The sequence below is a fragment of the Phacochoerus africanus genome, chromosome 4 (assembly GCF_016906955.1).
Source record: "Phacochoerus africanus isolate WHEZ1 chromosome 4, ROS_Pafr_v1, whole genome shotgun sequence".
In the NCBI taxonomy this organism is placed as follows: Eukaryota; Metazoa; Chordata; class Mammalia; order Artiodactyla; family Suidae; genus Phacochoerus; species Phacochoerus africanus.
The window spans coordinates 61,897,226-61,911,373 of NC_062547.1; the positions used below are offsets into that span (position 1 = coordinate 61,897,226).

The 14,148-nt window shown below is 48.5% G+C and overlaps 1 protein-coding gene across 1 annotated transcript in view; it reads left to right on the plus strand.

The window, feature by feature from the left end:
• Nucleotides 1-14,148, plus strand: part of CPAMD8 (C3 and PZP like alpha-2-macroglobulin domain containing 8) — a 106,168-nt gene that overhangs the window by 39,789 nt on the left and 52,231 nt on the right. Inside the window, exons 14-19 of the mRNA XM_047774661.1 lie at nucleotides 1,457-1,640; nucleotides 3,575-3,747; nucleotides 4,355-4,504; nucleotides 5,704-5,865; nucleotides 6,921-7,063; nucleotides 10,524-10,586. Coding sequence (XP_047630617.1) covers nucleotides 1,457-1,640; nucleotides 3,575-3,747; nucleotides 4,355-4,504; nucleotides 5,704-5,865; nucleotides 6,921-7,063; nucleotides 10,524-10,586 — 875 coding nt within the window. The remainder of the gene's footprint in view (nucleotides 1-1,456; nucleotides 1,641-3,574; nucleotides 3,748-4,354; nucleotides 4,505-5,703; nucleotides 5,866-6,920; nucleotides 7,064-10,523; nucleotides 10,587-14,148) is intronic.

Sequence of the window (14,148 nt, forward strand, 5' to 3'; positions counted from 1 at the left end):
CACCTCATGGAGTGTACATCCAATGAGAAGGTCCAGCCCACTGCCAGCACTGGCACCAGTGAAGTTAAGGAATAGTGCTTAAGACCATCCTCCCACCTGATGCCAGTTGCAGAGTTTGGGGATCACCAAACCTCCTCCAGTTTCCTTAATTTCTGGAGAGTTTTATTTTATTTTATTATTTATTTATTTATTTTTTGGTCTTTTTAGGGCTGCACAGACATCATATGGAGGTTCCCAGGCTAGGAGTCCAACTGGAGCTGTAGCTGCCAGCCTATGCCTCAGCCCACAGCAATGCAGGATCCTAGTGTCTGCGACCCACACCATAGCTCACGGCAATGCTGCTGGATGCTTATCCCACTGAGCAAGACCAGGGATCGAACCTGCATCCTCATGGATGCTAGTCGGGTTCATTAACTGCTGAGCCATGACAGGAACTCCTCTAGAGAGTTTTACAGAATCAATGAAAGCTGTCCTATTCATGGTCACATTTTAATACAGTGAAAGATACAGATTAAAATGAGCCAAGGCAAGAGGATCATGAAGCAGGGTCCAGGCAAGTTTCCAGTTGTCCTCTTCCCATGGAGTCAAGGATGGTGTTACTTTGCCAGCAACAATGTGTGACTACATGCATGGTGTGCTGCCAACCAGGGACACTGATGTGAACCTCAGTGTCCAGGGTTTTTATTGGGGGTCGGTCATATAGGCATGGCTGACCACCTGCCTAGATGACCCATCTCTACCCTGCCAGAGGGCAAACTGATATCATGTGGTCCAAGGCCCCTGCCATAAATTATATTATTCCAGATATGGTGTGGCCCCAGACCCCAGATAAACAAAATCTCATTAGGCAAGACATTTCAAGGCCTGAGAGATCACTTCCCAGGAGTGGGGGACAAAGGCCAGACCTGTCTTTGGGCTAGGTTCAGTTATTTTATTTTATTTTATTTGGTCTTTTCTAGGGCTGCACCCACGGCATATGGAGGTTCCCAGGCTAGGGGTCTAATCGGAGCTGTAGCCACCAGCCTACGCCACAGCCGCAGCAACGTGGGATCCAAGCTGTGCCTGTGACCTGCACCACAGCTTATGGCAACACTGGATCCTTAACCCACTGAGCAAGGCCAGGGATCGAACCCACAACCTCATGGTTCCTAGTCGGATTTGCTAACCACTGAGCCACAACGGGAACTCCTAGGTTCAGTTCTTTACCACACTCTACCTCCCTGAGAGCTTCCATACCTTGATCACATTTCATCCACAGCACAGCCCCATTTACAGAGCATCTGCTGAGGCTCTCACGCACCTGATACCAGGCACTCTGCTCTGAAGCAAGCAGTCCTCTTTCAGCTGTCCTGCATCCCTGTGTCTCCAGAGTGGCCTTCTTCCTAGGGTGGGCTGTGGCATTGGTGCTGGGCTGTGGGTACCAGGCAGGACTCCCCATGCTGTGTATCTCCCACAGGTCGGGAAGGATGCCTATTTCCCTGTGAGATCCACATGTCCCTGCAATTTCACCCTGTACTATGAAGTGGCTGCGAGAGGCAACATCGTGCTCTCAGGCCAGCAGCCTGCCCACATCACCCAGCAGAGAAGCAAGCGGGCAGCCCCGGAGAAACCCATTCGCTTAATGCACCTTTCCGAGACAGGTGAGCTGGGCCACAGGCTGGATATTCCTGTTCATCCTTCCAAAGCATTGAAACTGGGATGGGTGCCCCAGCAAGGAGGGGTAAGCAGGATTCTCCCAGGAGGGGAGGCTGCCTTAGGGCAGAGGGCACCTGTCCCAGGCAATACTGAGCTGGGGCCAGGAGGGAAGACAGTGACTATTAGCTGGAGGCAGCTCCTCTGGAGGCCTCTGTGGGCTGGGCCCCCCACAGGCCCATCCTGTGCCATATTGCCACCTGCCAGCTCCCCTCTGCCTTTTCCCAGATTGATTCCCCATCTAGGAGTCCATCTTCTCCTCCTCCTTGACTCCATGTGCTCCTCACGAGACCTACTTCCTACCCTAGATCTTCCCAGCCCCCTCCTCTTCATAGCCCTTCTGTTTAAAGCAGGATCCCCTAACTGAGGACTATGGATTCTTGAGGGCAGGATATTCTTTGTGGTGGGGACCATCCTGTGCATTGTAGGGTGTTGAGCAACATCTCTGGTCTCCACTCACTAGATGCCAGTGTCAACCCACCCACCCACAGTATGTCAGCCTAAAATGTCTCCAGATAGCACCAATGTCTCTAGGGAGAAAAGTGACCCCTGGATGAGAATCACTAAGATAGACAGATTTACAGATAGACTCATCAATCGATGATGGTTGGATGGATGGGTGGATGGGTAGATGGATGGATGGAGAGATGGATTAAAAGGTAGATTCCTAGATGAACTCGTCAATAGATAAATTGATGGATGGATGGAGAGATAAATAGATTAATAGACAATAGATTATAGATTCGTAGAATCACTGGATGGATGGATAGATAGAGTCATAGATAGAATCATCAATAGATAAATTAATGGATGGATGAATTGATAGATGATGGATAGGAAGGCAGGCCCACAGGAAGTCAGACAGGGTCTCTCTTATTCTAAGTCACTTTCTCATCCTTAGCACTCCTGATGATTGGGGCTGATTGATTCTCTGTAGGGCTGTCCTGTGCATTGCAGGGTGTTGAGTAGCATCCTGTGTTCCCACTAAGTAAATACCGGTAACACCCCCAAGTTGTGACAATCAGAATTACCAAGTGTCCCCTGGGGAGCAGCATTCGCCCTGGTTGAGAACGACTGGCCTGCATGGTGCTTTGGACATTGTGCACCTACATCTTCTTGGGCTTGTCTGCTCTTTGGGTGAGATAACAGAGGATGTGAGCATCCATGGAGGACTTGCTACACCCCATGAACCCCTAGGGCAGCTTGGGACATTGGTGGTCCCACTGTGCGCTGAGCTTTCATGTCTCTTCTTACTTTTTTTCTTTCTGTCTGTTTGCCTCTTCTTCCCCCCCCCCCCATCTATCTTGTAGATAGATATCATCTACTATCTATCTATCTCAATGATTCTCATCCAGGGGTCACTTTTCTCCCACCCCTCCATCCCCCCTTCTTCTTTTTTGGCTGCCTCATGACATGTAGAATTCCTGGGCCAGGAATAAGATCCAAGTTGCAGTTGTGACCTATGCCACAGCTGCGGCAATGCTGGATCCTTTAACCCACTGTGCCAGGCTAGGGCTCAAGCCTGAGTCCTGGTGTTGCAGAGATGTGGCTGATCCTGTTTTGCCACAATGGTTACTCTTACAGGTCTTGCCTCACTTTTTTTTTTTTTTGCTTTTTAGGGCCGCTTTTGCGGCATATGGACGTTCCCAGGGTAGGGTTAGGGGTTGAATCGGAGCTACAGATGCCAGCCTATGCCACAGCCACAGCAATGCCAGACCTGAGCCATGTCTGCAACCTATACCACAGCTCACGGCAACGCTGGATCCTTAACCCACTGAGCGAGGCCAGGGATCGAACCCACATCCTCATGGTTCCTAGTCGGGTTTGTTAACCGCTGAGCCACGAAGGGAACTCGTCTCTCCTCACTTTTGACTTGTCTTAGAGCCCCCTCCAGCCCCAGCCATTGAGATCAATGTGTGCGTGACTTCTCTCCGGCTGGCCGTGACCCCCAGCATGGTCCCCCTCGGCCGCCTGCTGGTCTTCTACGTCAGGGAGAATGGAGAAGGGGTGGCTGACAGCCTCCAGTTTGCCGTTGAGACCTTCTTTGAAAACCAGGTAGAGCATCAGGAACCAAACTGGGGCAGGGGGTACTGACAAGTGCCATCAGGGCTGGGGACTCCAGGGTGTCAGGGCTGGGGCAGGCTGTGCACAGCTGTTGGACTCCATGTGGTGTGACGGGCTGGACGTGTAAGGGCTGCCCTACCCTCAAGCATAATTGGAACCTAAGTTGCATCGTTCCTGGAGATCTTCCAAAAGTCACACAAATGGGGGTTGCATTCATCACACACAGGGATAGCGGTCAGCTGTCCTCTGTCCCTGCTGGGCTCCAGACCCAATGGACACTGCTCATGTCCCTCAAAGTGGGCTCAGCCTCCCGTACCCCCTCCCTGCTCTTTCTAGTACTGGCCGAAGCATGTCCTCTCCTGCTGCCCTTTCCCTTCTTCTCCCTTCCCCCCCCCCGCCGTCTTTTGCACAGAAAGTCCCAGTTGCACCAGCCTAGTTCCTGTCACCCTGCCTCCTGCCTTTGTCCTCTCCTGAGCAGCAAGGCCAGGGTCCCGGCTGAGCTGGAGAGAACCAACTCTCCTTGGTGGGCAAAGAGGATGGGTGGAGGGTCTGGAGAGTTTGGCCAAGCTCCCAATTTCTCTGCTGTGTTTGGGTCCAGGTTTCACTGACATACTCAGCAAATGAGACCCAGCCCGGGGAAGTCATCGACCTGCGAGTCAGGGCTGCAAGGGGCAGCTGCGTGTGTGTTGCTGCAGTTGACAGGAGCGTCTACCTGCTCAGGTCTGGATTTCGGCTGACTCCTGCCCAGGTGAGGGGTGGGGTGGGGGTGGGGACACCCTCTGGGTGCTGGGCTCCAGCATCTCCTTTGGGGAAGAGGGTCTCTTCTTTCCAATAAGTGAAAAGCCCTGGGTAAATCCAGATTCTCTGTCCAGTGGGTTCATTCTCAGAGAACCCTATCCTTGTCGCTGCTTTGGTGCAGTTGAAAGATCTTGGAGTCAAATCCAGCATACTCTTGCAACGTGGCAGTGTCCAGATCCTATCTCTCTGGCTCCAGTCTGTCCATTTTTAAAATAGGTTAATGCCATCAATGTCCATCTCTTTTATTATTATTATTATTAGAGTATAGTTGATTTACAGTGTTGGGCCGATTTCTGCTGTACAGCATAGTGACTCAGTCACACATATATATACATGTTTTGTTTCATACTATCTTCCATCATGAGACTGGGTAGAGTTCCCTGTGCTGTACAATAGGATCTCATTATCTTTATTCTAAACGTAATAGTTTGCCCCTACCAACTCCAAACTCCTCATCCCATTTCCGCCTGCCTTGGCAACCACAAGTCTGTCCTCTATGTCTGTGAGTCTGTTTCTGTTCTGTAGGTAGGTCCATTTGTGCCACACTTTATTTACTTATTTATTTATTTTGCCTTTTGCCTTTTTTAGGGCTGCACCTGCAGCATATGGAGGTTCCCAGGCTAGGGGTCGAATCGGAGCTGTAGCCACTGGCCTACGCCAGAGCCACAGCAACGCCATATCTGAGCCACATCTGCGGCCTACACCACAGCTCACGGCAACGCCAGATCCTTAACCCACTGAACAAGGCCAGGGATCGAACCTTCATCCTCATGGATTCTAGGCAGATTCATTTCTGCTGCACCATGATGGGAACTCCTGTGCTACACTTTAGATTCCACATATAAATGAGATCATATAGTATCTGTCTTTCTCTTTCTGACTTACTTCACTTTGTATGAAAATATCTAGTTGCATCCACGTTGCTGCAAATGGCATTATTTTGGTCTTTTTAATGTCTGAGTAGTATTCCGTTGTGTGCATTACCACATCGTCTTAATTCGTGTATCTGTTGATGGACATTTAGGTTGTTTCCTTCTCTTGAGATTGGTGCCAAGTGAGCCATGTGAAAGGAGGTTGCGTCAGGTTGAGACCGGTTTGGGTTGAAAAGAAGCCTTCAGTTGACTGGTCCCTGCTTCCCTTTGCCTGTAGGTTTTCCAGGAATTGGAAGATTATGATGTTTCTGATGCCTTTGGGGTGTCCAGGGAAGATGGACCCTTCTGGTGGGCTGGGCTGACGGCCCGACGACGCCGGCGCTCCTCCATCTTCCCGTGGCCCTGGAGCATCACCAAGGACTCTGGGTTTGCCTTTGCCGTAAGGAGAGGTGGTCTTGCACCCCACCGCCCTCTTCTGAGCTCCTCTTTGAAATCAGGGGTCTCGGGGTACAGAGATGGGTCGGGGGTGGGTGGGGTTTCCAAACTTTTAGTGCTGCAGAATTTTTTTTGTTTTTTATTTTTATTTTTTTGTCTTTTTGTCTTTACAGGGCTGCACCTAGGGAGGTTCCCAGGCTAGGGGTCCAGTCGGAGCTGTAGCTGCTGGCCTACGCCACAGCCACAGCAATACCAGATCTGAGCTGCGTTTGTGACCTACACCACAGCTCACAGCAATGCCGGATCCTTAACCCACTGAGCGAGGCCAGGGATCAAACCTGCAACCTCATGTTGGAATCATTAACCACTGAGCCACAATGGGAACTTCCAGAATCTTTTTTTAAATTGAAGTATACTTGATGTAGAGTTGTGTTAATTTCTGCTTTACAGCGAAGTGATTCAATTATACTTTATTTATTTATTTATTTATTTTGCTTTGTTTTAGGGCTGCACCTGCAGCATATGGAAGATCCCAGGCTAGGGGTCAAATTGGTGCTACAGCCACTGGGCCTACATCACAACCACAGCAATGTGGGCTCTGAGCCGCATCTGTGAGCTAAAATTGACCCATTTTAATGTGAACAATTCAGTGGCATTTAATACATCACAGTCTTATGCTAATCAGCATTTCTATCTAGTTCCAGAATATTTCTATCACCCCTGAAAGGAGACCCCATCCCCATTAGCAGTCACTTCTCACTTCTCCCCCTCTCCCCAGCCCCTGGAAACCACTGATCTGCTCTCTGTCTTTATGGATTTGTCTGTTTTGGACATTTCATGTAAATGGAAACATACAAGATGTGGTCTTTTGTGTCTAGACTGCAAATATCCTCTGCTTTGCCCTGGTTGGTCACTGGGTCCCATGACTGCCTTAACCAGTGTCATCAGACCTGGAGGACTGACTCCCCCAGGGCTACACATCAGCAAGGTTGCCCCTTGGTCTTAGGGGCCGCCACATCCATTTTCCCACTGTGGGTCTTGGCATTATCTGTTGCCTAGGAAACAGGACTGGTGGTGATGACAGACCTGGTGAGCCTGAACCACCGGCAGGATGGTGGTTTGTACACTGATGAGGTTGTCCCCGCCTTCCAGCCCCACACAGGGAGCCTGATGGCAGCAGTGTCCTCCAGACAACCCCCCAGGTAATTTCTGCTGCCTCAAGCAGGGTTGTCTGAACTCAAACTATTGACATTTGGGGCTGGGTCATTTTCTGCGGTGGGGCTGTTCCGTATGTTGAGTGGCATCTCTGGTCTCTACCAGCCAGATGCCAGTAACATCTCTTCCCAAGTTGTGACAACCAAAATCTCTACAGACATTACCCAGTGTCCTCTTGGGGCCAGAGTCATCACTGGTCTAGGGGGCTGGGGCTCCCCCTGTTCTTGGCCCCACCCAAGTGCATGGAGCTGGGGGTATGGGAGAGAGTGAATGGCATAACAGGGAAGAATCTGCCTGGAACAAAGGAATTAGGGCAGGGTGGGAAGCTGAGACTTGATCCTCTTACTCCCAGAGACTCTCCTTAGAAAATTCTATTCGCCCTTTCTCCTTCCTTCCACCATTCCCTCCTTCCTTCTCTTTCTCTTCCCCTTCCCCTCCAACTCTTTATCTTTTGGAGTTAAACACCAAATAATTACTTTTCAGTCTTTCTTATTATTAATTCAAACATTTAAGCTTTTTATTTTTATTTATTATTTATTTATCTGTTTGTCTTTTTAGGGCTGTACCCGCGGCATATGGAGGTTCCCATGCTAGGGGTCTAATGGGAGCTGTAGTCCCCGGCCTACACCAGAGCCACAGCAATGCAGGATCCGAGCTGTGTCTGCAACCTACACCACAGCTCACAGAAACGCCGGATCCTTAACCCACTGAGTGAGGCCAGGGATCGAACTGGCAGCCTCATGGTTCCTAGTCTGATTCGTTAACCACTGAGCCAAGACAGGAACTCCAGTCCTCCATGTCTTTGCTCATTTTTGTTTTTTGTTTGCTAACTTACCAGTTACTGAGAGGAGTTCACATCCTTAGATTGGTGACTTTGTCCTTGATCTCATGGAAGCCTTTGTTTCACAGGCTTTTGATGTTTCCTCCCCTCTCCAGTCTCTCTGTTTGTCTCCTCTCTTCTGCTCCCCCATCACCCACCTGTCTCTTTCCCACCTTCTTCATTCTCTGCATCTCCCACTAGCTTCTCAACTCCAGGTCTTGGCCAGCTGGCTTGGGAATGAGGAGGATGTTTTGAAGGCTTTGCCTTCTTATTATCTCTGGACTTAAGAGCATATAGGCTGGGAAAGGGGAGGCAGACCTGTACTCTCTCCTGCCAGCTCCTCCCATGAGAGGCACAGAACCAAGTGGGGCAGGGATGAGGTCAGTGTGGTCAGCAGCACATCAGTATCTGTGTCTCTCCAGAGACCTTGAGGGTGGCACCCAGACTCCTTAGCCCTTGTTCTGAGCCAGAGGTGTCCCAGAGGATTTTCCACCTTGTTGGGCCTTTCCATGAAAGTCCTCTTTCATCTTCTAAGCCCTCTTTGCCCAGACCATCTGTTGCCTAGGAAACAGGACTGGTGGTGATGACAGACCAGGTGAGCCTGAACCACTGGCAGGCTCTATAGAGGGAACCCCCCCAGTCCCCCCAGTCCCCCCAGTCCCCTCTGCAATGGTTCTGGGTACCTGGATCCCTTAGGTTCTTCTTTTTTCCCACCTTTTTTGGCTGCACTCATGGCATATGGAAGTTCCCTGGCCAGGGGTCAAATCTGAGCCACATCTGCGACCTGTGCCATAGCTGCAGCGCCAGATTCTTAACCCACTGCACCAGTTTGGAGATTGAACTGGGACTGCCACAGAGACAAGCTGGATCATTAACCTATTGTGCCACAGGTTCTTCTTGCCTGAGTCACACAATTGAGTGTGGCAGCCCCATAAGGGTCCTGATTTCCACACTCTAAATCAGGGCATGGTATAGTAATTTGTATGCACACAAAGGCGTTTCTAAGATATGCTCACATGTAAGCAGCCTCTAAACCCCTGCAAAGGCAGTTGTAAATCCCAATGCAGAAAGAGAAATGCCTTAAAAAGCAAGTGTCCATGCCCTTTTGTAATTGGATACTATATCCTTATTCTGAAGATAAGGTATTTTACTTAATGATATGCACGTGGTTAAATTTTTTCCAAACAGTGTGCGAAGGGATATAATGAAATGGATATATATGCCTCCCACCCCCAGAGCCTCCATTCCCTTTTTAGAGGCATGATGATCAATAATTCCTTAGGTATCCTTCTAGAAATTTTCTGTGTACCTACAGGAATTATTTTTCCTTTTTGGCTACCCCACGACAAGTGTAGTTCCTGAGCCAGGGATCATATTTGAGCTGCAGTTGCAACCTACACTGCAGCTGCAACAATGCGGGATCCTATAACCCACTGTGCCAGGCTGGGGGTTGAAACTGTGTCCTGGCGCTGTGGAGACGCTGTCAATCCTGTTGTGCCACAGCGAGAAACCACAGGATTTTTTGAACAACCCAATGGAAGAATACTATAATACTGTTCTATACTTTCCTTTTTTGAGTCAACAACTGTTAGAGGCTATTCCGTATCAGTACATATATGCTTACCCCATCCTTTTTCACTGACATGTAATATTCCATGGTGTGGTTGTATTATCATTTGATGAACCAGACACCCTATTGATGGAGGGTTTGGCTATTTGTTAATTCTCCCAGTGCTGTGATGAACCAAACCATCATCCATCTTTGCACTTGTGTCTGTGGTTAATTCCAGGGTTCATTCCTAGGAGTGGTAATTGCAGGTCAAAAGGGATGTGAGCATTTTTAATTTTTAGAAGTTTTGCCACATTTCAAGATATTAATACTATCTTTTTAAAGACTAGGACAGTCCCTGAGGAAGGTGAGCTGTGAGGCTTCCAAGGATGAAAGCCCAGAGGAAGGGGAGTGCAGGGGAACTCAATGTGATGATACAGAAAAACATGGCAAACCCAGGGAGGGAAATTAGCAAAAGGGAGGACATGAGGTGGTCCCTGTGGCCCTCTTACCTTTGAAATTCAGGATATGAGGCACCCCTGTCATTTTAAGGAGACTCTGCCAAACCTTTGATACCTCGCTTTTACTGGTTCTAATTAAGTAGAATGCTCACCCTGCCAGATGAAATAACACCTTATGTTCTAATCGATTAGAATGCTAACCTTCCCAGGTAAGAGGGTGAAAACCACTAAAATATTAACCTGTTGGTTAAAGGAATTAAAACATTGTATTCTAATCAAGTAGAATGTCAACCTGCCAGGTAACAGAATTAAGTTATGTCCAAGTAACTGTTTTTTTCTTCTGATGGTCACACCTACGACACATGGAAGTTCCCAGGCTAGGGGTCAAATTGGAGCTGCAGCTGCCAGCCTACGCCACAGCCGCAGCAATGCTGGATCCAAGCTACATCTGCCACCTATGTTGAAGCTTGCAATAATGCTGGATCCTTAACCCAGTGAGCAAGGCCAGGGATCGAACCCACATCCTCATGGACACTGGGGTTCTTAACCCTCTGAGCTACAACAGGAAATCCCTATCCGTGAAACTTTAATCATTTCTTTCTTTTTTATTTTCATAGAACAGAGAAGAGGAAAAGGACCTTCTTCCCCGAAACATGGATTTGGCTCTGTCTCAACATCAGGTACAGTAAGATTTCCTGACTTTGCTGCCTTTGTGGGCTGACTCAGAGGCCCCCATGGAAATCTAGCTTGTTCCCTGTGGGTTTGCCCTGAGATCTGACACCAACGTCTGAGTAAGACACTGGGCATCCTTTCCTAACGCATAAAACTCAAAGCTCTGAAGTCAGCCCCCAATCCCACTGCAGCTTCGGACATCTGCCCACGAAATATGAAATTCGAGGGCTTCGTGCATCTTACAAGTCCCTCTGGGGGTAACATGATCTGCTCTGTTTACATAATGAGCTCATTAAAACGATTACAGTTCCCTGGAACATGACCGCGATCCTACCCCCCAGCCCCTCCTCGCTCCTCAGGGGACTCTGGCCCCACCCCCTGCACACAGGCTGCTTTTCTCAGCACATTTTCTTTCCATATTATTTTCTCTTTGAGTTTGCCTTGGAGCAGCAGTGCTGTGCCAAAGTCTTGCCAGATGCAGTTGGCTTTTTTCTTTCAATACTTGGTGTCAGAACACCAATGGCATTAGTAGAAGGTGGCGGTGACTTGCCCTGGGAAACCAGTGAGGCATGAAAGTTCAGACCCCCAGGGCCAGTGGGTGGGCCAGTGCGTGGACCTACTGCTGTTCTGGGGCCCCCTTCTTGAGATGTCACTGAACCAAGCACACAGCTGGGACTTCCTCAGGCTGCTTGCACTGAGGTGTGTGTCCCCATTATGGGAAGTCTTCCCTCCTGGTGAGAACAGATGCTAATGATTGCCTTTTGTTCTGAGAGTCCAGCTTTAAAATGGGCTGTCTGTCCATCATCAGCGATGTACGGAAAGTAGAAATGGATCTACTTTCTGGCTACTAGGTGAGGTTTTGGGTGCTGGGCAATGTTTTGTTTTGTTTTGTTTTCCTTTTTAAGGCTGCACCCATGGCATATGGAAGTTCCTGGGCTGGGGTCAAATTGGAGCTGCAGCTGCAGCCTACGCCACAGCCACAGCAACACTGGATCTGAGCTGCCTGTGCGAACTATGCCACAGCTTGTGGCAACACTGGGGCCTTGACCCACTGAGCGAGGCCAGGGATTGAACCTTTGGGTTCTTATCAACCTGCTGAGCCACAAAGGGAACTCTGTGAGCGACGTGTTTTGCTGCCAGGAATGGCATCTTGAACAAGGCAGATAAGGGTCCCCTCACTCACTGAATTTGTTATATGCCCCAAAAAGCTTCAGGCTTTGGTAGGGTCAGTGTTCTTTTTATTTTTATTTATTTATTTATTTTCGTCTTTTGTTCTTTTAGAGCTGCACCTGCGGCATATGGAGGTTCCCAGGTTAGGGGTCTAATTGGAGCTGTTGCTGCCGGCCTACACCACAGCCACAACAACATCAGATCCGAGCCACGTCTTCTACCTACACCACAGCTCATGGCAACGCCGGATCCTTAACCCACTGAGCAAGGCCAGGGATCGAACCTACAACCTCATGGTTCCTAGTCGGATTCCTTTCCACTGCGCCGCTATGGGAATTCTCAGGGTCAGTGTTCTCATGGAGGGCTGGGCCTGGGGCTTGGGAGGAAGAGGAGGGACTCTTTGGGAAAGCTGGAGAGATGCGCAGGGCAGCTGGAGCTAAAGCTGAGTCCCACAGGATAGATCAACCAGAATGGGGGAAGGATGTCTGTCCAGCAAGAGGGACCAGCAGAGGCAAGAGCTGGGAGGTGGGAGGGCTGCTGGTTTGCACATGGTTGCGGAGAGGCCGTGAGGAGGATGCAGGGGGTGTGAAGGCTGCGTGGGGCTGTGTTGGGGGGTGTGGAGAGCCAGGGAGCGTTGCTGGGAGGCATTTGGGATTTGAGATAGTCTCTGTCCCCCTGTTGGCCAGAGCAAGGAGGAGGCAGAGGGGGCAGGTCTGAGGCCAGGGGTGGAGGCTGTTGCTTGGCCTAGGCAAGGATTGGTCAGATCTTTTTTTTCCTCCTAAGTTTTATTTTTATTTTTGCTTTTTATGGCCACACCTGTGGCATATGGAGGTTCCCAGGCTAGGGGTCCAGTTGGAGCTACAGCTGCTGGCCCATGCCACAGCCACTGCAATGCCAGATCTGACCCGTGTCAGCCACTGCAATGCCAGATCCTTAACCCACTGAGGGAGGCCAGGGCTCGAACCTGCAACCTCATGGTTCCTACTCAGATTCATTTCTGCTGCACCATGACGGGAACTCCTTTCCTAATTTTTAAAATTGTGGTAAAATACACACAACATTTATCATCTTATTCAGTTTTAGGTGTACAGTTCTGTGATATTAAGTGCATTCATACTGTCGTGCTGCCGTCATACCATCACGGCTCTCCATTTCCAGAAGTCTTTTCATCTTGCAAAACTGAAACTATGTCCCCATGAAATACTAACTCCCCAATCCTCCTTCCCCTAAGCTCCTGGCAGCCACTCTTCTACTTTCTGTCTCTATGAATCTTACTGCTCTAGGGACCTCATGTTAGTGGATTCATACAGTATTTGTCCTTTTGTGACTGGCTTATGTCACTCAGCATGATGTTCCCAAGGTTCATCCATGTCGTGGTGGGTGTCAGAATTTCTTTTCTCTTTAAGGCGGAGAAACATTCCATTGTATGGATGGACCACGCTTTGTGTGTCCATTCATCCTTTCCTGGACACTTAGTTTGCGTCCACCTTTTGGTTATTTATGAATACTCTTTTTATGAATGTGGGTATATAAGTATCTCTTTGAGACCCTGCTTTCAGTTCTTTTGGATGTATACTCAGAAGTGGAATTGCTGGATCATATGGTTATTCTATGTTTAATTTTTGAAGAAATCGCCATGTTGTTTTCCACAGTGGCTGCATCATTTTATATTCCTACGAACAATACACAAGGTTTCTTCTTTAATTGTTAATGGAATTTACCAGTGAAGCCATCAGGTCCAGATTTTTGATTACCAATCAATCTCTGGAGTACCCATTGTGGCTCAGCAGAAACGAATCTGACTGGGAACCATGAGGTTGCGCGTTCGATCCCTGGCCTTACTCATTGGGTTGAGCTGTGAGCTTTGGTGTAGGTTGTAGGTCGCAGACTTGGCTTGGATCTCGAGTTGCTGTGGTTGTGGTGTAGGGTGGTGACTACAGCTCCGATTCTACTCCTAGCCTGGGAACCTCCATATGCTGCAAATGCAGCCCTAAATAAATAAATAAATAAAAAGCTGATTCAATCTCCTTACTAGTTATAGATTTATCCAGACTTTGTATTTCTTTGTGATTCAGTCGTGGTAGGTTTCATGTTTCTAGGAATTTATCCATTCATCTAGATTATCCAAGTAGTTGCTGTACAAGAGTTCACAGTAGTCTCTTATAATCTTTTTCATTTCTGTAGACTCTGCAGTAATGTCCCCACTTTCATTCTGAATTTAGTAATTTAGGTCTTTTCTCTTTTATTCTTAGTGCATCTAGCTAAAGGTTTGACAATATTATTGATTTCATTGATTTTCTCTATTATTTTTCTATTCTGTATTCCATTTATCTCTGCTATAATCTTTATTATTTCCTTCCTTCTGCATCTTTATTACTGGATCACTTTCATTTTTCTTTT